General features: G+C 43.1%; 1 protein-coding gene across 2 annotated transcripts in view; it reads right to left on the reverse strand.

The window, feature by feature from the left end:
• Positions 1–411: 411 nt before the first annotated feature.
• The window catches only part of LOC109314445 (arginine-glutamic acid dipeptide repeats protein-like), a 189,383-nt gene continuing 163,183 nt past the window's right edge, over positions 412–26,611 (reverse strand). The window contains exons 9-11 of one of the 2 annotated variants that reach the window (XM_019541625.1): positions 23,130–23,254; positions 22,119–22,218; positions 412–1,329 (exon numbers count right to left, since the gene is read on the reverse strand). In XM_019541625.1, coding sequence (XP_019397170.1) covers positions 1,156–1,329; positions 22,119–22,218; positions 23,130–23,254 — 399 coding nt within the window. In that variant the 3' untranslated portion in view covers positions 412–1,155. The remainder of the gene's footprint in view (positions 1,330–22,118; positions 22,219–23,129; positions 23,255–26,611) is intronic. The other variant, XM_019541626.1, reaches the window with a different exon arrangement.

Below are 26,611 nucleotides of genomic sequence, written 5' to 3' on the forward strand. Positions count from 1 at the left end.
ACAACTCTGTGGCGCTGATCTACTTTAACTTACTTGCACCCTTTACTCTTAGCCCTTCTTTCATCTTTGAGGATTAAAATAGACGAGACAGTTTCATCCTGTTTACAGTGAAGTATCTCTTGCAGTAGCATACTGCTACAAAGTTTTGCAAAGAGCAAACAGTTGCAATGCGGCAGTGCCTGGAAATCAAACACTGTTGGAATACAAGCGTTCCCCTGCAAAGGCTGTTCATTAAATAAGGGATACAATGAACATTTCTCCATTCTGTGTAGAGTGTAGGCAAATTAAAAACCAAAAAACCCCACAAACTTTAAACTGCCATTCCCATTTCAATTATAGGGTTTTACAACAACCACAAAAAACAACTATTAAGTACAAAACCGAATATTACAAATGAAGGTGACTGGGCCCAGATTCCTCAATGATCTTCATGGCTGTGAGGTTTTGAAACGCCTGCATTCAGCTCATTCAGGGATTCTGTCCTGCTTTGGGTCTACCTGCTCATACCAACTCTTCCCAGCCTTACCTGACTCTGGAAATTGCATATAAAATACACACGCTGTATTCAGTACCATTTTGGACCAGGAAATCTCCTGACAAGTTAGATGTGATGCACGTAGCCAGACAACACCACTTTTCAGAGGATCCCCGTTTGGTTCATGTCACCCTGAAGATCCAGCCAGCAATAGCTGTGCTGGTCCCTATTTTTCAGCAGGAGGTCACAATCCTTATATAAACCGCACCTAGGAGAAACACTGACTATTGACAGTGCATCGAGCAGCATGAACTGAAGACTGCGATCCTTCCTTCTGTTCCCTCAGGTTCCTGAGAGAAGTAGGAAAAAACAACACAAACCATGTCGTATGCTCTGGTCCCAGCATATGTCCCCTCTGACTGCAACTGCTAAATAAAGTGCCAGGCCAGCCCAAAAGCAATACTGGGCAGGATGTGAACTGGAAAGCCTGAGACCTCTAGTGCTGCTGGATCTGTCGCGGGATGTCCCCTGGAAGCAAGAGTAATCTCCCCATCTCCACAGTGGAAAGATATTTTTCCTTGGACTAACTGGGCCGTGTCTACTGTCTATCGATTAAGGGTCAGCTCACTTAGAAATGAAAGGAAAGCTTCGCCCCGTGGAATAGCCTCCTTGCAGCTGCCTTAAAGAAGACCTCTGAGCTGAGGAAGAAATAAGCAATCCTTCCGCATGGCAGAAGGGAATAAATCACTCCTCACCACTTCGTCTTCAGTCCAACACTTCTCGATCAGTTTGGGCACAGGCTTCTTCACCAAGCGCTGCAGGGCTTTTCCGGCATCGTAGTTACTTTCATGTAGCTAAATAATAAAAGCAGAAAAACAAAATTATGTCAATAAACAGAGCTGGAGGTGAATCAATACCAAGGAAAAGGGAGTAGGAAGGAGAGAATGGGACTTATTGCACTTACTGTATCAACAGTAAAAATAAATAAGTGAAATCTGCAGAACCTGAAGGGTAATCTCAGTTTTATTTAGTGGGAGGGAGAACATTAAAACAAGTCAACTTGCTCTCTGTTTTCTCCAGTCTCTCCCAGAAGACTGTCGAAACCATAACGGATCGTAAATTTTCCCTTTAGCATTTTCTAATATTTCTAACGCAAGAAATTCCACGGAAAAAAGAGGCACCAAACCCAACAGTCTTCAAAGGGAGTGGCATCTTATGCAGCAATATTGGTCTCGTATTTATCTAATCAACTGGAACCAGCATTTTGGAGGTCATGTGTGCTTCGGGGACAGAGCACGAAGCTTACTCCTCCAGAAGACTGCGTTCATTTTCATTGCACAGCAAAGAACAACAAGTTCCTGGAGCACCACATAAGGAGGGAAAGGGGAAAGAAAACCTCTTGCAGGAGGTGCACAGAAACGGCTTATGGTACTCTCTCAACAACACACCACCCTTCTGTGTGGCGTGGCTACCTTCCACCACCAACAAATGCGCTGAGGGCTGGCCAAGGTTGCTGGTGAAAACTAAAGCGAGATCAAGGGATGTAATGGAGAATAAATACCCGGGCTGAGACAGGCCTTCTTTCAACAAAGATTTCAAGGGACAGACCCCTGATTCTTAGCTCTAGACAGAGAACATGGAAATGATAAAAATCTATAGCATGCTACCTTCAAGTACAGTGGGATTTTAGGAACACGACAGCTAATCAGTCTGCTGCTCCGCGCCTTCGAAAGAATGTACTAAAAAGGGAAAGGCAGTATTGCAGGGATGATCACAAACCAATTCTCCATGCACACACCCAGAAGAGAGAGAAATGACTGGTGTGGAAACTTCGCAGACAACACAAGTGTTAGCTTTGCTGCCTAAGGAGTTGGATTACCAGCAATGGGCTCACCAAAGCTACTGGCACAAAAGAGTTTGCCAATTCATGTAACACATAGCGGGGAGGGGGTTGGGGCTGAAGAGGCCCTATGAGCTCCTCACACCCACCATCTTCTAAAACACAGATCTTTCCCAAGGCCTCTGCCTCTTCCTCCGCAATGCAATGACATTTGTCCGGCTGTGTTCCCAACCCCACTATACTGCCGCCCCAACAGTGTCCACAACCTCCACACAGACGACATTTCTAGGAGTTGTTGTAAACCCTGAACTCTTCAAAACTGCCTATGAAAAAACTTCTTTTCTCGAATGCGCCCTGATCCAGGCTGGGACCCTCATGCACAACACACAGCATCAGACAGAAACTAACTTGGCACCACTACCGTAACCAAACTGTGCATTAGTTTTCTTCCGTCATGGTGTCCCACTGATTCTGAAGCAGAGATCTGCTTAAGGGGGGGGAAAAAAAAAGAAGCCCCAAACTCAATGGCATGATACACTATAGCCTTTGACTGCCATTCACCTCAGCTGTTCATAAATCTCTCATCTAATCCAAATAACAAACATTTAAACTCAACAGCGGGTACAGGGTTGGTGCGCTCGGTCCACTGCTGACCACTACGCTCTCACTGTTTCCCTGTACGCTGCTGTCTGTTATCTCTTGTCCCATACTTGGATTGCAAGCCATCCGGGGTAGGGACTAACTTTTTGTTCTGTGTTTGCACAGCACGTGGCACATGACAGGGCCTGCACAAAAACACAGACAAGAACCTCCCCAAGCCTTCTAAAAGCGATTTCTGATGAAGAACCACATGGCAAAAAAAAACAAGGGCAGGCAGAAGACGAGGAGTGGCAGGGGGGGAAAATAGGTAACAAAACTGAGCATACATACCATCTACCAGAGACCAGATCTGGATAGCTCCCACAATCAATTAGCTCTTTATGAAAGCTCTTGAGCATTGAGACTGAGGTTACTGTGCTGATAACAAAGCTATGGAAGGAATGAACTCAAATGGTCCTATTACTAAGCTGGCATTTGCAGCTAAATAAACCGTCCGTACACGTATTCTTCACTGACTTGGAACAATGTCGTATCTAGATTTCAATTGAACAGACATCCCTGATATAACAAAGCCAGCCGGCTCCAGAACCTTTGATGCATCTTCAATTGACAAAGCAGGATGTTTAAAACCTGTGAAGGTTGTGGCAAAAGTCGACAAAAGCTGAGAAACTGAAAGCAAAGGTTGACACTCAATACATGGCTCATGCAGCTGTGAAAAGAAAGCACAGCTGTGAGATTTGGGCACAAAGCGTCAGTCTTCACTTTGATTTCCTAGCTTTTGTCAAGTCAGCTTGGCCTTCACCGGTTTTAAATAGCGGGAGCATCTGTGTGTGTACTGCTCTTTTAAACACCAAGTTTGTTCTTTAAATAAAAAACCCTATGCCATAAAAGGATGCCAGATTGCACAGAATAGACTGTAAGAGTTTCATGAGAGCCATGATGATCTATTAGGTAAGTTCATGCTAGGACACTTGAAGAAAAGGTGGATTTTGCACACAACCCAGCAGCATGAGCAACCTTCCCATCTGCTTTATTAGCCTCTCTGTTGTCCCGTCACATAGCCCACGGAACAAGCGGTGACAGTCTAGAACATCAATCCAACCGTGGCCCAAGCTGAGCCTAAAACTAAAAACGAGCTTGTATTCGTAAAGGACAAATATCTGAACCATAGCCAATTAAAGATCACAGTATCTTGGCTGAGTTATTTTGCCAGCTGTTCAACTTAAATTTTAAATGAGCAAGACAGGAAGGCCACATTAATGATGAACTAGTGCTCACCACATCTCAACACCTAAAATAAACGGCACAAGGTCCAGAAATGTTGAGAAGTAGCAGTGTGCGCTAATGTCAATGAGTGCTAAAGCATCTCTGCCTATCAGGCCATTCAAAGCCAGGCCATGAACCTCTCATTCACATTTAATCAGTTGCTCTAAAGAAGCAATTCACAAATTATAGATGAAAGCTGGCATGAATCATTACTGTTCCTCTGAAGCCATCAGCTGATATGACCTCCCAAGCTTCAAAATTAAAGGGTACATTTTTTAAACTTATCTTGAGAAAAATGTATTCCCTGTTCCTTTTCCTGCCGAACTCTCTTTCTACAGCTGAGCAAGGTTTGTTACAAACAGTTTGAAACATCCTCTAAAAAAAAAAAAAAAAAAAAAAAAAAAATTCACTTCCAGCAGAGACCTGTGTCTGTTTGCTAAAATGAGTTTTAGCTTGATATCAGGACACATTTTCTTACCTGGCTGCATGCTGGAAGCACTGCCACCAATTTAAGTTACAGTAAGTTGAAGGGTGGTAGGCAACCAAGAGAGCCCGTGGCCAACATCTCACGAGCACAAAAATGGCATTCTAAGATGAATGTTCACGTGGCTAATTTTCAGCCATCTACTGCAAGATTATTAAAGAAAGATGCTCTTCCTGACAATTACAATGAAGACAATGCACATGCCTTCACTGAATAACTGCAGAAAACAGTGCGTCAGCCTCCAACAGCTGCTTGATCTCTGAAAGCTACTGCTATAAGAGATGCATTAACATGCTACAGCCATCAATACCACCTCACACTGTTTTAAGTCAGGGAGATCCATTACCTGTGTGATTACTTAGGAGAAACCACTGCTTTAAAATGCATCTCCACTGATAAAATTTCCCATGTACAACAGAGCACTGGCTTATAAATCTGCCTCAACTGCCTACATCAATGTCAACGTCAATGGCTGTGCTTCTCTGCAAGTGCAACAATGATCCAAGTCCATCTTTCCTAAGCTACAGGTCAAATGATATGATGAGAAAGCCAGACCTGCTGTGCTTAAATACCAATACTCAAATAGCACTGCTGACTTGAAACTGCTTTTAGCACTTTTGTCAGCCTCCCAAAGCAGACTATTCCCACTTAGAAGCCTGAAAACAACATTTTGCCTTTTCTACTGGGCACACACTGATTTTCCTTCTCGTCTGCACTCCAGCCACGGGAATAGGTAGGTCTGAAAATAAGAAGGACCCGTTATTTGCTGCTATGGCACATCAGCCTGCATGATGTGTGCGCGCACGTGCTATAAAACGAAGCATGCCTCTTCCCTTCAAAAAATTTATAGTGATTAAGTGACAGGGTCCCCCCCACCCTGCCTTCCCTCTTCAACATTATGCTTTGCCCAAAGCTCTTGGTGACTCAGAAAGAATCTATATTTTGCCTGAAGAAATCCAGCATATTTTCTTGCCTTCTCTCCTTTCTCTTTACCGAAGAACAGCTCAAATCATTGAAAGAAGAATCAGACTAGAACAGAAAAATGGACTGAACTAACAGGCAGCTGTTACAGTTCCAAAAGCGCAGAAAGGTTAGCAGACCAACGTAAGAGTCCCAAAGCACCAACTGAAAGGATCCAAATGAACTCTGCTCCAAGCCCTTCTGCTGGTGCTCTTTACTTATTAAAGAGTGGTGGAAAAGGAGAAGCAGCATGCAAATTGATCAGAAACCAACCAGGCAAGGGAAAACACCCCCCCCCCCCAGCAATGAGTTTTTTTTAAACACCCTCCAGAAAACTAACTCTCTATATAGAAAATGCCCTGATTAGTACTGGTAGAAGCAGAATGCAGCAGAAAGAAAAAAAAAAATGTTTTTGTATAATTGCCAGAGTTCAATCCACTACTTTCAATCTGGCTGATGGATCATTCTCTGCTTATTACTCTCAGTAATTTAATATATATAAGCACTTTATTGGCAAGCTACTTGAACATATAAATAATAGCTAATGATGACTGCCTACAGTTTAATTAACTCCTAGCTGAACTTTTCAAGGTATTGCTATAAACACTAAATTACTATCCCCCAAAAGGCTGTCATGTATGGAATCATTGTTTTGAGTGCTAATCCTGTTGTCTAAATAATTTCCGAACCCTCAGCAATCTTACGCATACACACAATACTTAACTAGGGAATTAACAAAATATACTTACACTTCATAATGTAGACGTTTATTTATTTATTTATTTTTTTTATAACAAAGCACAGAATTTTAAATTAAAGGAAAATTCTGCATGTGCACATGTCTGAATGCCTCATTTATATTACAACAATCATTAAACATCTCTGGATCTCAGGCAAGACTGATTAGCATAAACTCTGCACATTACCACAAGGTTTCAAGTTTCTACTCCAGCTTCTCAGCTGAGCTGCCATTTTCTGTCTGCGTGATGTTGCAAATAAATTTTCCTTTTGGCATGGCTCAGCTGTCAGGCACCTCTGTTCTGTAATGAACCCATGAATTACATCTCACCACTCTGACATCTCCGGTCTCGCACATCAAAATATTGTTCTTCAATTGTAATTTATAACTTAATTTAAATGTCCCTTTTACTGTGACCTTTTTAGATCAGAATGGCATTGCATCTGGCAGCTCCTACTTCAGCAAGGCATCCTTTTGCAATTACAGTCATTATGATCCCCGTCGAAAAGCCTATCTGGAGTTAGGCTGCATTCATACTACAATATTAAATAATTGGAGTCCATTAAGTACACCGTTAGATTTCAGAGCCTGTTCCTCTCGGGAAAAATTGCTACTATTCTGTGATAAAGCATTGCTGAACTAATTTGAAATGTACCCAGAAAAGCCAAATAAAAGTCATAGTGATTATTCAGACAGCAGTGGCTACATCCATCTCTGTAAGGAGGCTGAGCTGTCTGGCGAATAAAGGCTAATAATGGAAGCTCCAAGGGTTCTTGATTTCAAGCTCTGGCTCATCTTCTGATGAAGTTGGTGGTCTCGGTTGCTTCATTTCAATCCTTCGCCTCAGTTTTCACATCTGTAATGTGAAGGCTCACCCTTGTGCCCTAATGTTAAATAAATGCCATCACTACTTTGCTGTCCTGTTTTAGGTTTGGATTAATATTAAATGAACCAAGCTGGAAATGCAAAATGTGACGGATGCCAAGTATTCCCATCTTCAAGGGTCATTTTCTTGCCCTCCATCTTTTGACAGGCTCATGAGGAAGAGAGCTTTGCTTTGTAGCACACTGAAGAGGGTCTATACAGACTCCTCATTTTACTACCAGCTCTCTCTATCAGCATAGTTAAGTTTTTCTCTTTGGCTGAAGGGAGGATGCAGCACGAATCAGATCTTACATGTTATTTACATGAAAGTGCACAAACCCAGATCCTTTCACCGAAAGGTCCGCTAAAAGCACCAGAATTCAGGGAGGAGGGATGGGGAATGCCAGGCTGTTCAAGTCTTGAGTAGGTTGTGGACATTGGAGAAGAGCAAAATTTGGCTGAGTTTGCCCCTCTCACTACAAAGCACATTGCTCAAGGCGCTGGACTGCTCCTACAGGACTCCCAAGTGTTCAGTGCAGCAATGGGCAATAAATGGAGAGAGTGGGGCTAGGAGAAGATCAGAAAGAAGTCAGGGGTGGAAAGACAAATGCATTCCTGCTGCCAGAGCAGCAGACTCTGCCAGTGCATCCTCTTGCTTTCTAATCTAATCGAGATCTTAATTCAACCTGCTCCCTCCAGTCACATGACTGCCAGACAACTTTAAGAGGCATAATGGGAGAAACGCTAGAAAAGCAGGGTACAAATCGCCAAAGAATCCCCTATGAGACATCGGGACTTTTCTCTGTCATACATACAATGCTTTACACTGCAACATACTTATTTGAAGTTTTCAAATAAGTTTTTCAGTTTTATTTCCAGTGCCCATCCTCCCAGGCACCAACAGGTGTGCTTTCACCCAGCATGTTTAGCACTGAATTAAGGACTGGTCCCAAAAATAACACATCCAGGGCTATTTTCCCCTTCTCAAAATCTGAAGTCTTCCCCACCTGCTGCAAACATGCAGGGCATTGCTTGGTCTGAAGAACAGGCAAACTTCTTTCTGTAATGTGGACATCAATGTCATTCCACAGGGCTCCCTCTGGTGCCCGAGCCCAACAGCATCTCAAACCAATTCAGAAGCCAAGCCACCCAATGCAGGAAGACGGCACCTGAGAAACCTGCTTACCCAACAGACCTCCTTGTAGCTGACAAGCCCCAATTTATAACTGCCTGATGGTAACTTCCTGACCTGCCAATGGAGCTCAAGGCTGACGGAAAGGTTTAACAGGTGAGCAGAAACATCGCTGCACAAGTAGTTCACTATAAGAAAAATAAAACTAGTTCTAGTCTCTTAAATATCTATGGCTCACAGGACTTGCAACAGATTGGAAATACAATCTTCCTCTCCTACTCTTTGGCAAAAAAGCAACTTCCACGGCACCCCCATTTCTGTTTTATTTTAGGCATCTGTATTGCTCTGATCATCATGCTGATCTAAATGCTAATGATACAGATGACAAAACAGATGCTTTCGTTATACACACTTTCTAAACACAAGAACTGGGAAATCAATTTGTGAAACACAAGTGCAATTCTAAACATTACTACTACTAAATAATGCATAACTGCCGGGGGCCGACACCAGCCGGGGGCACTGCCTCTGCAAAGGTGCTTTTCTGGGGGGTGAGGAGTGGGAGGGGGTTTGTTTGCTCATTTGACAAGCTTAGTAAATTGTGCCATCAGGTCAACTGAAGAGTTTGTTACGGAAAGATCTTGCAACACAAGTTTAAATATTTCCTTAAAAAAAACCTCTAGGTATTTGAGGGACAGACAGACAGAGATAAGTCTATATGTATGGAGAGATATACTTGTTAAATAATTTCAAGCAAACCATAGCTGCAAGATGACTCTGTCCTTTTAATCTACTCATCAACAGCTTTCCTATTTGTCCCTAAATACTGAGTTCTCTTACAAAGAAACAAAACACAGATGGTTTTCCCCAAGAGAAACATGTAGAAGGAGAGAAACTTTGAAGTGGTAGAACCATCCTGTGCACCAAAAGCAGCCGAAGTGTTCGCAGCAACACGTGCAGGCAAACAATGATAGCTCCTGGAGAGTTACACTACCACACCTGAACCATGAGAATAACTCATCCAGCTAATGAAGACTCATCCAGAAGGAAAACCAGCAATAACAACGCATGCTATTGCTAACATATATTTAAATAGTTTTCTTATGCTTTCAACCTTCTCTGTAGTTAATGAGCAAGAAAATCTGGTCTAAGGGCAAGTTAAAACAGGCAGTAATTTGTCTGGGTGACATCTTACTTCTAACTGAATTTCCCTAAGCTGATATTACACTGTCACATTTGTCACTCAGAATGACATGTTGCTGTGTAATACTGTGTTATGAAAATGCAGAACAGTCCTATTAATAAAAAGAAACCAGCCCATATTATTAGTATGTGATCGTTTCCTGATGCACGGAGGGATTGGTAGTAAGTACAGATATGTTGCTCATCTAGTAGGATAAACAAGGAACAGCTGGCTCTTAACAACCCTCCACAATAACAACAGGCATGTCAAAATGACAACTGCCGCCCCCCCCAAGGGGGGGGGGGGTCACTCTTCAGGACAGCGCAGTCTGTCATTTTAAACATCCTTCCTTTGTTCTGCCATGTTACGTATCTGACTGCCACCCATCTTCATTACTGTCCTACAGCTAAAGAGCACTACGGCATCCGAGTTTATCAACACACGGGGAATCCCCATATTCTCCCCCTGCTGCAGGCTGTGCAGGGAAGAAGGATGTAATCATCTAAGAAGACAAACAGTATTTCAAAACTGGGGGGCGGGGGGGACGGGGGGTAGAGGGGGAAGCAGTTTGTGAACATGCTGTGCTCCCCTGTGAACAATCCCGTCTTCCGAAAACGTGACCCCTCTTGTGAGAATGCATCCTGAACTGGGACCAGAGACACGGCAGAAGCCTCGAGCTGCCCTTCTACTGGCATCCTACTGAAAACAAGGAGGAAACAAAAATGCAAGTGTTACTAATCTAACTTAAGCCCTTCCTGCCCTGGATTTCCTGAGAAAAGTACCCTGGGAAGCTCTGAATGGTCATCTGGGTCAGTGGGAGGAGGAGAGGAGAAAAAGGAAATGACAAATCCAATTTTTCATTTTTGGATGAATACAGAATCCACAAGAGACAAGAGACTTTTCTCCTAATTTGAAACCAATCGGTGATCACTGTGTGGAGAATCTTTTCAGCAACTCACCCCCAGTGCTCTCTTACTGTTTTGCGGCACTATATTCGTGTGCAGCATTCGCCATGCAGAGATTTTCCCCCCGAGATTGGCAGATCTGGGACACCAGCTTTCTACCACAGAGCAGAGAGGAAAATTTCTGGGTTTTTTTGTTTTTTTTTAAAGCTTCTTGCTTAGGCATTTTTCTTTCTGAAATCAATGCAGCAGCATTTACAGGCTCCTTCCTGGATGATGCTGTGGGGTTTCGCAAGTTCAGACAATGCATTTGCAACATATTCTCACGTACCAACATTTTAAAAATCTGGCCGGCCTGCTTTCATGTATCCAAACCTTGGGTGCCAAAACTATTATCTCCACAACGTCTTGTGAAAACATAACCTCTCACAAAAAGCTATGCAATACTTCCCAATGGAGGGCAAAGCTTCAGGCACTATGTGCCACAGTAGTACGGAGACCCCAGCGGCTTCCACGTTCCTTCCTTAGGCAAATCTCGCAGACAGCAGCAGCTCGCGCTTCTTTGAAGACAGTGAACTTGGCAGAAACCCTGCCCTTCATGCAGCCACTAATGAAGCAAATGGAGAGGTAAATGGACTAGCTATTAGAGCACATGCCATGGGTGGTCTAGCTGGTAGGCCAATGTCAGGATACTACTTAAAAAGGCACCCGACACTAAGGCAAGCGATGCAAAAATACTACTGCTCGGCTCTGCCGGTTCACAGCATTATGAAAGAGACAGTCAGCAAAAACTGCTGAGGAATTATGTGCACAGCCACAATACTATTTTCCTACTGGAAATGGTAAAGCGGTGGAGGAAATGAGGTCTCACTCATTTGTATGCCATCAAACTTTAAAAAGGTGGGATTTTAAAGGGCAGATCCTGACGTTTTAACTCGAGCCAGCCCCTACTTCAAATCAATGGGAGTTGCACCAAATCTAGGACTGCAGGATTTGAACTTTCACATACAAAATAAGCATCAAGAAAAACAAACCAGAAAAAAAAACCCCCAAGTCCTCTGCCATCTGAGAGCATCAAATAGGAGTTCTCTTCAGAGAAAGATTTCTGGGATGCAACTGGGATTTTGCTAGCCCGCAAGAAAAATAAAAGCTACAACAGCAACAAGAACTCTTGGCTTCCGAGCTCAGACAGAGGCAAGGCTCCGTCACAAAACAAGCTCCGGAAGATGGATAGCCACGGAGGCCCAGATCTTTTCCCTTATTATGCCATATGAAAAAGAGACCAAGAAGTACAATGTTGGACTTCTGAAATCTAAAGCAAGCTGGCACACAGTTGAGAAGAAAAAAAAGGAGAGAGAAGATAGGAGAGAATACGAATCTCCAGCTTGTATTTTGTTATATGCCTTAGGTTCAGCAGCATGCCTCAATCCTGCAAGGTGCTAAGTACTCTCCACTGCTGGCACCGTTAATAGGAGTCAAGAACACTCATCACATCACTGAAGCGTTCTTGAGAGCATAGGAAGTGCTTCTCATGGATCCACCTGGCAAAATGGCAGAGGTTGAATTTACTTAACACAGGGATTCAGAGTATGGATCACACTGCAATTCAGAGATTGTCTTGTGGATGCTTGCCTTCCTTCCAACGATCATTTAGACCTCTTCCTCTCCCATTCACAGGCTGCCAGCACTCCTGGGGCAATGACCGCAATTACGTACACAGAGGGCAATATCAGCAAAGCATGCAAAGATAGCTGTAGTTTCGTTTGTTATTAAGATGCTGAAAATAAGGGATGAGGAGCTTGTTACATGACCTACCAGACCTCAACAAACCACTGGCACGTGCATTACAGGTAACATTTTGGGGGCTACCAACTTGACAGAAATGCACGAGACTATATGTGTTTTGCAGACAGATAAGATGAGAATAGAGCCGTGTTACTCTCTATTTTTAATGTACTGCTTCTCCACTAATGCAAAATAAAAATAACCCCCACAAACACTAAGTTTTTACACTGCTCGCCCCACTACCAATTGCACAAAGGCTCAAATGAAAAACATTTCCTTCTATTTATGAGGTAAAAAAAAAATCCATCTTGAACAAACACACAGAGAAAAAAAAGATGAGAAAGGACGCCTAGTGCATTAGTATAAATTAAACTGGAGTAAATTACATGGACACACAATATGTAGACAGGGCTGTAAAATGTGTCGTTACCGCTTATGAATTTTAATTACGGAAATGATTTACAGGGTTCCAGGTATTAAGAAGGGGGCTCATCCTATTATGTTTGGAAGCAAATACTCTTTCGGATTTGTAATACGTATGTACAAAATGAATCCATATGCAGTTGAGATGCGTCTTCCCAATGCTGCAGGATAATTTCAGATCTTCCTTCTTATTAAGATGATGTCTGTATGTTTTCTGGTGATCTTGCTAATCTGTTCTTTTATGTTTGCTGATTTGTGAGCTAATAAAGGCACACTCACTGTCAATTCTGCCTTTGACACTGACAAGAATTTTAATAGAACATACCTTTTAAAGGCGCTTCACAGCAGCATGCGTAAGAAAAAAATAAAGAACCCCACCTTGAGCTGACCCAACAAAACAGCGACAGTCCAAATTTGTGCATTTTGGCACATCTTTTTCACTGCCTTACCAGCAGCAAGAACAAAGTCAAGATAAGAAGGGCAGTTCTACTATAAGCATACCTCCAAATAACTTTGCAGTTTCAGAAAGACAGGCGTTGTTCACATATCAAGTTCCCTAATTTTAGGGAAAGTTTGGCAAAATTAAGTACTGAACTTGGCATTGGTAGAGATGTAAAAGAAATGAGGAGACGTCATAAAAGGTCAAATATAAATGACTAATTTACTTGCTTACCCTACATGCTGAAGGTCTGTAAAAAGATCAAACTGGATGGCAAGTTTGCCCATCTTCAAATTTTCACTTGAAAGCTAGGACTACTGCCCTCTGTGGTCCCATCTGATGCTACAGATGGATCAAGATATCTTGACGCTGAAATGCTGCCATCTCAGAAATGGTAGGTAACAGCTATTTAGCTATCTCTGACTGTATGCATGCATTTAGGACTGCAAGGAAAATCATTAAATCTTAAGTATATTAATTCACTGTGGCTATCTTATAATACTCCTCTAACAATGTTTTTCTCTCTTCCTTTTGCAGGAAGCAGCAAATCCCAATCCACACATTCAAATGGCTTTTTCATATTTAATGTGCTGCGGGAGTGGTCTGCTAAGTTGTGAGTTGACTAATAATGCACACTATACGAGTGTTAAGATAGCTAATTAAACTGACCTAGTTAAGAAAGGCAAATGGCAGGAGATTATTTTCTAAGTGAAGAACTATAAATTTTGACATAAGCTTGCAACAGACATGGATCAGTTTCAAATGAGGACTTGTTTCAAATCCTAACTCTTGTATGTAAAGATTCCTCTTTGTCAAACTGGAAGACAGATATCTCCTAGTTTTCACAAAGTTTTGGCCAAAAAGGGATGTTAAAATGAAAAGTACCATTATTTGCAATATTAACAACTTAACCTTAATGGGTGTTGGCTACAGCCAAGGCTGGGGACTTCAACTGGAGTGTGCTGATTCTTCTAGGTTTCTGGCTAGAAGGTCTTGCCCCTCCACTCACAGTCAGACCGACTGCCGTATTTGGGGCCAAGATATAATTTTACCCCATGGTCAGATTGGTATGGACTGTGGGGGGAGAGGGGGGCGTGCCTTCCTCTGCAGTGTGGGGCACGGCTCTCTACCCAGGGCCTCTTGTGCATATACTAACAACATTTTATAGAAGTAGGACATTAGCTGCTGCGGCTCCCCTGTTATATTGTGGAACTGCAGCAGACGTAGGATGTTAGGTCTACGTTGCATCAGGGTTTAGGGTAGTCTTATGTAGAGTTTAGATTACGGTTCTACGGGATGTTTTGGATAGCAATGATCCTGCCTTGGGCAGGGGGTTGGACTAGATGACCTCTGGAGGTCCTCTTCCAGTCCTACTACTCTTTGACTATCCTGCCTCCATGAATACGTCATTCAGTCAGCCCTGCTGACTTGAGAGGGGTCAAAGGTCTTGTTAATAAATAAAACAGAAATTAGGACATTTTATTTCACTTAGTACTGAAGTTCTTGTCCTTCAGCAAAGGGTTTTTCCAAAGCACAAGGTAAGACAGAAATATTGTTACAAGAAATCTAAAATATTTCTTTACCTCCCATTTCACTGACAAAAAGACTTGAGGTATTTTAGTTGGATGCCAGATTAGAGAACAAGAACTTCTTGTGAACATCAATGTTCTCACTGCACATTACAAATTAATAATGTGACCTGACACTAATGTAGCAAGAAATACCTTTAAAAATTATAAAACCTTAAGCTTTTAAGGAACAAGTGGTTTTTAAGTCAGCTAGTTTCAACTCTCACTCACTTTACAACTCATTCTACAGCATTAGCAAGGAGATTCTCAGCATTTAATATAGAAGCATGGTTAATAAAACTTAAAAGGCACAGTTCCCCCCCCCCCAGTGAGACAGCCAAAACACATTAGGAGGTCAATGAGCTCCAAATGAAAACTTCTACTGCTCTTGATTTGCTGTGAGCAATATTAAAAATGCAGCATGAAAACCTGAGAGCAAAACCAGGGAATGAAAGCTGAAATTTACCCATGCTATTAAGTAAATAATCATTGGAAGGAGTTGTTATACTAGAAAATATACGCTGCATGGCATCTTCCCTCATCTTCACTTCTATCTGCTATAATTAACAATAAATCATTCCATGTGCAACAGCACCCTGTTATTACATAAATAAAACACTAGCAAAGGAGCTTGTCAAGACTGATTTATATGAAGTGCTGCTCTGAAGTTTATTGGATTTCCATAATAAGAAATCATAGCATATCAATTTTTTTCCATTAATCTTCTGGGCTACATATCATAATTTCTAAACAAAAAAGCAACTTAATTCAGCATAAGCTGCTCAAAAGTTACTTAAAATGGATATCAGGCTTCCTTATAAGCGGGCGGGTGTTGGAACAGGACAGAATAGGGCATCGCATCAAGAATATGTGATTCGGTACAGCTGAGGCACCAGCAGCAGAATCTTATAATGTAGGGTACAATCATACAGCGAGTGGAATTGGGGCAGAAGTCCTACTGACAGTGGTGAGTGATAAAGCCTTTCATTTGGTGCATGAAAAGCAGCCTTTGCCAGGACACCATACATTTGGATGAAGTGCAACCTGCTGCAACTGAAATGAGCCTTATAGATAGTCCCCAGCTACTTACAAGTCTGCTTTTAATTAAATGATTTTTTTTCCTGAAAATAATCGCACCTGATAGTATCCAGCTGTCACTCAAACTGCATCTTTAATCAAAAAACTGAAATATGGCCTCTATACAGTCATCCACTGCTCATTCTAAAAGATGACATGCACAGCATTCGTATAGAGCAGGGCTGGGCAATTATTTCAGCTGGAGGGCCATTTAACTAGTTCTGGTGAGATGTCAAGGGCCACAGGGGTAGCCCTGCTCCTTGGTAAGTGCCCCACCCCCAGGTTGCCACCTTGGAATCAAAAGTCCTGTCCCTGACCCCCACCACCAGAAGTCCTTCCCCTTGCCTTGAAAGTACTCCTTTTGGGAGCTGGGGGGTGTTATCATCTTGAAACCTGAAAAAAAATCATATACTAAAAAAAAAATCATCTACAATAACTTACCTTGATTTTATTTTTATAAAATTGTCCCGATTTATATGTGTTTGCATAGCGTATCTAGAGGTGACTGCGTAACAGCTCAAAATACAGCCTTACTCTTGCATCTTGCGTACAGGGTGTGTGTGTGTGTATGGGGGGGAAGTGTGTGTGGGGGCTGAGGAAGGATGTGGGTGTGTCTGGGGTTGGGGTGGGGGGTGAGTCCAGAGTCCCTGGAGCTACACACAGTAGCAGCAAGTGGGTCCAGCCCTGCCCAGTCCTATAGCACGCAGCTCTCCGCACTCCCACTCCAGTCCCCAGCCGGTGGTGGCAGCGTGCAGGGCCAGCCCCATCAAGCCCTGTAATGCAGCTCCCACTCAAGTCCCTGGCTGCAAATGATGGCAATGTGCTGGGCCAGCCCCACCCCCTCAAGCAGCACTCCTGACCAGGTCCCTGGCCACACCTGGTGGCAGGGTGCAAGGCGAGCCCCACGCAGCCCCATAACATGCAGTTCCCGTGCTGCCGTCCAAGTCTGTGGCCACACATGGCAGCAGCATGTGGGGCCAGCCTGACCCAGCCTCACAGCCCACTGCTCTGGCACTCCTGCAGTGTGGGGGGCCAGCCCAGCCTGACCCCGTAACATATGGCTCCCCCATGCTCCCAGCCCCCTCTGCCCCAGTCGGAGGCCCTGGCCCAGTGAGGCCCTTACCTGAATTCCCACTCTCACAGGCAGGGAGGCTGGGAACAGCCACCGAGTTGCCAGTACCTCCTGGCTTAGGGCAGGGGTTGGCTGCTTAGCACCCAGAGGTGCACCTCCTGCATAGAGGCGCTGGCTTGCAGGGGGCAGCAAGGGCCAGGGCTTATGGAAGGACTCAGTAGGCCAGCTGGAATTGCCTGGAGGACCAGACTTGGCCCACAGGCCATATTTTGCCCACACCAGTATAGAGGCTTCTCCAAAAACGTACCTCCAAGACTCGCATTCAAGGGGGATAATGGAGTTAACAGCACAAAAATTTAGTGATTTATCAAAAGGCATAAAGATCAAGGCTTTGGTGTGCTCTTTCTGGGAGTGCAAGCCAATCTAACATGCAGCCAAGATATTTAGTTGGAACTACCAAGTCTAAAAGCATGGCTGAAAAAGTGATATCAAGAGGAAGAAAAATTAGAACAATATGCCCACAAGAGAAAAGGTCCTTCCCAGGAGATGACTGAAATTAATGTGGGAGGTGACTACAAGAACTTCTCCGGGCATCCATGACTACCATACAGATAATGGATCAATAAAGGACAGCTTTGTAGTGCTGACCTCTAAGACTAAGTTTATGAAGAGGAGGATTTGCAGCTGCCAGGTGTAAAGATCTAGCTTGGAGATATGTAAACCACCACATTAAAGCCACAGATGACATCTGTACTCCAAGTAATCTAAAAAGATACTGTGCAAAATGAGGGATAAATTAGCCTGACCAAGAAGTAAACCAGGGGTTTGTGTTTAATTAAGAAAAAATCTTGTGCTATCAACAAACTGACTCAAAATAGACAGGCTGACAGGCAAAGTGAATATTACAAATACAAAGGGAAAGCGATCAGAGAAACAGGTAAACCAAATATATCATGACAAATTCATGTCTGTTAGAATGCAAGGAGACTGCAAGTGCAACCACAGGTTCTTTGGACCCCTGAGGGATTAGAGGGGGTAATTAAAGTAGATAGCGAAGCAGTGAAGCTAAATGAATTTGCTGCATTAGTCTTTTATTATAGATGACAAGGGGGAAAAACTCCAATTCCAAGAGCTCTTTGGTGATTATTGGCCTTAACGGAGATTTGAGTCTCTAAGTAGAAAGTTACAGAACAACTTAAAATACTCGAGAGCAGTAAGCTACCAGAACCAGATGGCATCCACCCCATGAGACAGTAAGGAAATAAAGTGTAAAATAGCTAAGAAACTGATGAGGATGTGCAATACAGCCTTTAACTGCAATAGTTACTGAATACCGGAGAATCGTTTACATACTGCTCTCTTCAGGAGAGGAGCCAAGGAAGAACCCAGGTATTAGAAGAGCATTGAACCTCCCCTCAATACCAAAATGGGTCAAGACACTAGGATGTAACTACAGCCAAACAGGGAAGAAGTCGCAACTAAAATTCAAGTGTGAATGCTGCTTAAGTCTTTTTTATTTTAAAGAAACTCTGTAAAAACAAGAGGAATTAAATAGCTTTGCTTTTTCTTAAACAAATACTGTAATGGAAGGTTTTAAACCCAAGGACTGGCACATTCTGGCCTGTTGCATGAAACCAGGCAGGGAACACCACTGTCTGTTTTCACTGTCAAAGCTGAGTGAAATGCAAAATGTCCAAAAAAAAAACCCTTCTAAATGGTTTTCACAAGCTAACATAAGACAGATAGCATCATCTTCACAATAAAAATGCACACTTCAGCTTGAATGTGAATGTAAACACAGCATAGCTCGCTCATCATAAGCGGTTGCAAAAATTATACCAGTCAGGCTATCTTCAAAATGTAGGAATTTTTTGATGGGTTACTTCATGAGCAAAGAGAATTCATCAAAATAGTCTTCCAATTAGCTACAGGTAAGAAAATGCCTAATTGTTGGTTAAAAATTGGTTAAGCCTGGTTCAGAGATATGCCCGGCTTGATAAAGGTCTTGAGTCAGTAGTTTCACTCAGTGGAATAGAAGTGAACTTGTCCTGAAGGCTCACTCTGTGAGTGTATACACGTGCGCCATGGTTAAAGAAAAACTTGACATAGAAGACATGGACACATTTGTCTAATGTGTCTCCAAAGTTCAAAAAAGTATATAAGCTCGCTGTTGGGACAATTCTTGCTTTGCTTCTCATCTTTACTTCGCCCTAGTTTGTAATCAAAACATTTTATAAATATTATTTAAAATAGTTAAATGTTTGGAAATACTTGCAGAAAACATTTGCTTCTCAGAGATGACAAAGGTTCATGAAATACCCCAGATGTGCTACCTGATACTAAATGTTCTTCAGCAATAAAAGGGAACATACTGGCAAACTCTGTCCGTTAACTTTTTTGGGTTCTGAGCTTATAACATTGTTCCAAAAAAATCAGAACACACTGGGTCAGACTGTAGGTCCATCTTGCCCAGTCTCCTGTGTCACACAGTGACTAAGACTGGATGCTGAAACGTAAAGTGAACAGGGTCTAACCAGGTTTTTTTCCCCACTGTTCCCCTCTTACAGCCTCCAGCACTGAGGCCATTTACAGGTGTGCTCTGGGAGTTGTGGGGGAGCACTTTAATTAAGGCACTCTAATTAAACCCCGCAGAACGTCACATGCATCAGCGCATCTGCACTGAAAAATGATGGCAGGGGCACTTTAAAATGCCCCCACTACCATGTTTCAGCACAGGAATGCTGACACACACGACACTGGAGTCTGCTGGAGCACGGCAATGAGTCTGCTCCGACATGCTGTAATTACAGTGCATTGGAGCAGCCTCCCTGCATGTGTATAGGCGTGCCCTTAGTGTCTAAGAAATTCTGATTCAGAAGCTGAATCCCTCACTCCCATTCTCAATAGCTACTCATGCAGCTTTCCTCCATGAATCTGTCTAATCCTTTTCTGAATCCGGCTAAGCTTTCAGCTTCCACTACATCTTGTGGCAACGAGTTCCACACTTTAATTACACACTGTAAGAAAAAGGTCTTTTTTTGGGTAAGTTTTAAAAGTACTATCTACTAGTTTCATTTTATAACCCCAAATTCTTGTATTATGAGAGCCAGCAAATAATTAATCCCTAGTACTTTATCTTCATCACTTAAAATTTTGTAAACCCTTATGTCCTTCCTCATGCATCTCTTTTCTAACCTGAATAGGTCCCGCTTCTTCAGTCTCTCCTCATATGGAAGTCCCTCTATACAACTAATCATCCTTGTTACTCTTCTCTGCACCTCCTCTAGTTCTTCTATATTCTTTCTTTATTCTATATTCACAGTACGGATGCACAGTGGATTCATAAACGGGCATGATATTTCCTCTTTTATTTATTCATTCCAAACATTTTCTTTGCCTTTTGATGGCTGCTGAGTACTGAACCAACATTTTAGTGAGCCATCTACAATGATTCCCAGATATATTTCCCGGGTAGTAACAGCAAATGTAGAACCCATCATAACCTAAGAAAGTAAGCAGTGGTGGGCAGGACAGGATTCTGGATCTGCATATACAACGTAACAAAAAATACAGAGTGTCTGCATGAATTTAAAAAAGAAGAGAAAGAAAATCTGGTGTTATTATTTCAAGAACAAATCCTTACCTGGAGTCCCCTCCATTCACTGTAACCTTTCCTAAAATGCACTTCATCTTTCTAGAAGTACCTCGTCAGATACTACATCATGAGGCTTCACGTTTACCACTTCTTGGTAATTCAACATAAAATCCGCTCAGCTGCCAGTTTCTAGTTTGCATCCCTGCAAATTCAACTTTGGCTCTTTCCACTTCTCACGTGATCACCATTAAAAAATTCTGTCTGTCTAATTAGAACTTCACACATGCACAAACCCCAGCACCTTCGTCAGTGCACTTTCATAGGTGTGAAGTACTGGAATTCAGCAAATAACCTGACGGTACTCATTTCCTGCTGGATTTGCTCTGCAGGACTAAGGATATTAAAGAAAACAGAAGTAATCTGTCATTAAAGTCAACAGATCTAACTCTGAATAGAGAGCGCAAACAAAGGCAGTGCCAATTTTAAGCCATCACCTCTCAGGGTTTTTTTTGTTTTGTTTTGGGATGGGTTTGGGTTTTTTTTTAAAAGACCCAAGAAAAAGAAAGAGCAGAGATGAAAAACATTTAAGGCAGGCAACACTCATGGTGAAACTTCAAAACACCAGGATGATTTAGCTTGAGAAAAATCAACAAGAGAAGTCTTGGCATGATGGCTATTTTTTCAGCTTCTATTTTAGGGCAGGAATAAAAGACTGCTACCAAATTAAACCTAAAACTCAAAATTACATGAAATGAAGTATTGTACTGATAGAGTCCAGTGCTAGAAGTTATAACCTCAACTATACTTGCGGGACTTTAAGAACAGAGAACGTATACATGTATATATGCATCTATGACCATGAAAAGTAAGAAAGATGATCTAAATCCAGCAGTACCTTTGAGCCTGGCAAATTAGATGAGTGGAACGGAGCCAATCCACAGACCGGATCTGTCAAGTTTGGACCCTGCACACCTGGATTGGGCCCCACAATACCATGGCCCCATGCTGCTGATCAAGTATGCAGGGCCACATTATCAGGCCCGCTGGGCTCCCCATGGATCTGGAAATACGGCCGCAGGGGAGTGCGATTAACACTACCATAGCTCCCTCGATGTTAAGTTTTCCGACCCCTGGGTAGCCCGCCAGGCCAGATGACAAGGTTCCACAAGCCAGATCTGGCTCTGGTCAGGGGCTGAGCACCCAGATCTAGTCACATCCTTCCAAGCAGAGATTCATGAAAAATGCATTGAGAGAGGTGAGAAAGGACACAGTCTCCTCACATACACTACTTTGGACAATGGGCAAATGAGTGCACAATGAGTTCCTCTCAATGAGATACTGGTTTTGTTCACTCAGAAAAGCCAGAAAGATGACTGAAAGGGACAATGGTTGGGTCAGGCACAGACTTGGTTTTACGGACACATTATAGAGGGAACTAATTCATCCAAGAAGATTCACAAAAGCAGATTTTAAAAACACAGAATATTAATTTATCAACTCATTTTCTAAAGCCACCTGAGAGTATTTAGGTTTTGCAAACTTTCCTAGAAGGTGTTCAACAGCATAGAGGTAATCTGGCCCTAGCCTACTGATGAGCTCATAGCATGGCTCTAGTGAAAAGCTACTAAATATTTTATCTATATAAATGCATTATTTAGCCCTCAGATGCAACAACAGGAGGGAAGTCTTTGAGTCCGTACTTCTACATACTTACTGTATTGAGTGCATTGAGTGTAGTGTCATCACGAGATGCTGCAACACAGCCATCTTCTGTGGATCCTCCATCACACATCCCTGCAAAAGCTGCCATGCTCCTTTATAGTCAAAGAAACAAAAATGAAATACTTTATCCTCTAATTGCACACATTAAGCAATAAGCAGGTAAAACATTCTTCTCAGGACCTTGCAATTCTGCCACGTAACACAGACCCACCTGCCATGGTGATCACAAGGAAGAGCCAACTGTTTTTGCCCCGCTGCATGCCTTTGGTATCAGGCTATTTTTGGTATTGAATAACTGTGTAAAAATGTTTCAAATTCAACCTAAGCTGACACCATCATGATTTAATTCCACATGACAGCACTCTGAGGCCCAATCAGCAAGGTGATTCAATTAGCACAAATACATACAAAGGCACAGTTTTGGCCAGCTGACTTCTCATGACAATGTTAGTTCCATTAATTCTAAGCCAGATTGCCGGCTTAAGAGTAGGTTACAAGGTCACTATTTTATTACAATTGAAGAATGACTTCTTATCCACTCACATTCCAGTTTAATGCCTGCCCACTATTTTTGGAACCTGATCTTCATGTGTCAGTATATGTTTCAACTGACTGATTAGCTAATATTTAACTAAATTCTAGAAATAGATGCTATGGCTGACAAGAGAATATTTACTATGGAAAGAACTTCTCTGCTATAAAAATGGATTTATCCACCGCATTTACAGTATTAATCGTTCTGCATACTTCAGCTACTATCTCACTATCTATGCTGCACACACACACCCCGAGTCCAAAGGGACAGGCCAGCATGAGGACTGTGCCTCCAGAAACCTTTGGAGTTGCCCAACAAAGCAAATTTGCTACCTTCTAGCATGACAAAATCCCTGCTCTGTTGGAAGAGGTTGTAATAGGGTGACTTTATCCCAAATAGTCATGTGCTACAGTCCACATTTCAGCTTGAGATTCTTGGGGGAACTAGGGGCATTTTGGCTTTAGTTACCTTGCTGCCCTGAGATACATGAGCAAGTCACAGTCATTGACCCCCGGCATCCACACAAGTTCTTCATGTTGTGTTACTGTGTCGCCATCCGGGGAAGGAAACGGCTGCAAATCTGGAAGCTTAGCCTAGGAAAATTGAGACAGAGTTTAGTGTGATCGTTATTCTTAATTCTGATTAAGCCGAGGAGCTCTGTGAGGGAAGCAGCTTTCATCCCAAATGCACCTACAGGAGAAGCCGAGGTAAAAGGGAGGCTAAGAGACTTGCTGCAGATTTCCAAGGAAATTAGTTGTAGATCTGGGAGCCAAACTCACTTGGATCTATTGGTCCCGCCATCTTTTCCCCCCACCCCTTCTTTTAAACAGCAACATCTGCCAGCAAACAATCAGAGGTAGGCTCCTCTCTTTTTCTATTTGCAGCGAGGCCTTTGCACCACATATTCCAGGCATAAGCATCTCAATGGAAGTGCTGCAGCCTGGAGTCATTTTAAAATGTTTCATACTGGGTACATTGTCCTCCATCATCTAAAAATCAAAGTGCCTGCACAAACGTTGTGGGATAGTTTAACCTCAATTGCAGGGGCAAACAAGCTATTTCCACTTGTCAAAGGGAAACTGTTCTAACCGCTGTTTGGCAGGATAAAATGTATGCACAAAATATACGAATATGAAAGGAGGCAAGAACACAGCTACCTTGGGAGGTATCTATTCCATTTTAACTCCTCAGTAAAAACCCACACATTTGACATTTAGTGCGTTTACAAAGAAATTCTTAGTAAATCATTAAAACCTCTAAATGACCTAAGGAAATTTGCTGAAAGCAAGATAGCTTGGTGAAATGAACTCTGCCATTAAACAAGTATTACACTGTATCCAGAGACCCAATTAGCATCTTTTAGTCATCTATAGCAATAGGATGAGATAGTTGAGAGCTTTTTTGGAAACAGCTTTTAAGCCCTGTAATTACCTCTTACAGTTACAATGCTAAACATATTTGAAAGGCAATATTTATACATAACCAGTAATTACAAGTCACAGGTTTAGATGTCTTTCATGTTCTCCTCTTTAATCTGTACTTTATTTTACTTCTTTCCTAGGAAAAATGGATAGGTCACTGCAATTCTCTGCTGTGGAAAAACAAGCAGACTTTACGGTCATTGCTTCCAGTGGAGACTGGTATGAGACCAACACATTCAGTGCACCTGTTCTCAGCACCCAAGGTGCTTTCAATGAACTAGCATTGTTCTATGCCCTACAACAGCGGTTCTCAACCTTTTTAGGCTCAAGGCACACCTCCATAACTTTTGGGAATTGAGCAGCACCCCTTTTCAAAAACTAACTTTATTATGCTGCTTACCCTCCTTCCAGATGTGCCAGGTAGTATAAGCAGGTGAACGGTCAGGCAAGGACTGAGCCTAGGCCTCTGCTTATTTCCTTACATCTCATGGCACCCTTTCAAAGGGTCTCACAGCAAGCTTGGGTGCCCCTGGCACCCTGACTGAGAATGACTGCCTTAGACACAAGTTTCCTCATCACTGCTTTCCCAAGAAAGCACCTCTTGAATGGGTCAGTTCATAAAATAGTCAAACAAACGGAAAAAAGACTACTAAATTACTAACTGGGGCATTCAGATAGGACTCCTGGGCTGTTCTTTATCTACCTTTGTGAATTGTAATGCTGGGCACTGATGCAACCACAAAACATTATTTTTCATGACAGAACTTAGGAACCCAAATGCCATGATTCAACGCCCCCAGCACTCGGTTCTGTACCGACATGGAGGTGGCTCTTGCTCTTGGGATCTTGCAATCTACGTAAAAAGAAAGTATTGTCTACTGATAAGAGCACCAGCAGAGGAGGAGTTCTGGATCTGTCCCTGGTCTGGCCTTCAGTAAGAAAAAATGGGGGAATCCTCAACCTCAATATTCAATATAACCCTGAGGAACTTTGAGAAAATTATCCAGGACCACATCTGGGAGGGGCCAGCAGAGGCAACCAACCCGGGTTCATTCGAAGCAGGTGCTGTCAGACCAACCTGGTGGCCTTCTACGACCAGGTCACAAAAGCCTTGGATGCAGGGGTCATGGTGGATGTAGTCTTCCTGGAATTTACGAAGGCCTTCAACACTGTCTCTCACCCCATCCTCATTAAAAAATTAGGCATCCGTGGCTTACACAGTCAAATGGGTCGCAAATTGGCTGGACGGCCACACCCAGAGAGTAGAGGTGGACGGGTCATTTTCCACCTGGAGGGATGTGGGCAGTGGGGTTCCCCAGGGCTTGGTCCTCGGGCCTGCACTGTTCAATATCTTCATCAGCAAGTTGGACAAGGGGGTGAAAAGCACCTTGTTCAAGTTTGCAGATGACACTAAGATGTGGGGAGACGTGGGCACACTAGAAGAGAGGGACAGGCTACAACTAGATCTCAACAGGTTACAGGGGTGGGCAGACAAGAACAGGATGGGTTTCAATATGGACAAGTACAAGATGATGCACCTGGGGAGGAAGAGCCAGCACCACACCTACAGGCTGGGGAACTCCCTTCTCGGCAGTGCAGAGGCAGAAAAGGATCTTGGAGTCATCACTGATGCCAAGATGAACATGGGCCGGCAGTGTGGGGAGGCAGTCAGGGAGGCCAACCGCACCCTGTCCTGCATCCACAGATACATCACGAGCACACCCAACAAGGTGATCCTCCCCCTCTATGCGGCACTCGTCAGGCCACAGCTGGAGTACTGCGTCCAGTTCTGGCTCCGCACTTCAGGAGGGAAGTGGACAGCATGGAGAGGGTCCAGAGGAGGCCACCCACATGGTCAGGGGGCAGCAGAGCAGGCCCTACGAGCAGAGGCAACGGGACCTGAACCTGTTCAGCCTTCACAAAAGAAAGCTTAGGGGGGATCTGGTGGCCGCCTATAAACTTGCCAAGGGGACCAGCAGGCTACGTGAGTGTCCCTGTTCCCCCAAGCACTACCGGGAGTAACAAGGAAAAAGAGCCATAAGTTGACTGAGAGTAGGTTCAGGCTAGACATCAGGAGGCGCTACTTCACTGTCAGGGCGGCTAAGAGCTGGAACCAACTTCCAAGCGAAATGGTGCTCACACCTACCCTGAGGGTCTTCGAAAGGAGGCTAGACAGCCACCTAGCTGGGGTCATTTGACCCCAGCATCCTTCACTTGCCCATGGCAAGGGGTCGGACTAGATGATCTGCTTAGGTCCCTTCCGACCCTACGAACTATGAAACTATGAATAGCTTCAGTTAAAAACCCAGTGAAGTCAAAGCAGTTTACAGTCTTCATGTCTTCCATCATCTAAAAATCCTCAGTACATATCCTCAATGACCAACCTGAATTAGCAGGTTGATTAAGACTACAGGACAGCTAGATATATTATAAACCTGACCTGCTAGATTCATCTGAAAACTACAAATTGAGATGATACCTTTTATTAGACCAACAAGGTTTTTGCAAAAAAGAATTTTTTTTTGCAAA

Source organism: Crocodylus porosus, unplaced genomic scaffold, assembly GCF_001723895.1.
Source record: "Crocodylus porosus isolate Cpor-Errol unplaced genomic scaffold, CroPor_comp1, whole genome shotgun sequence".
NCBI classification, from domain to species: Eukaryota; Metazoa; Chordata; order Crocodylia; family Crocodylidae; genus Crocodylus; species Crocodylus porosus.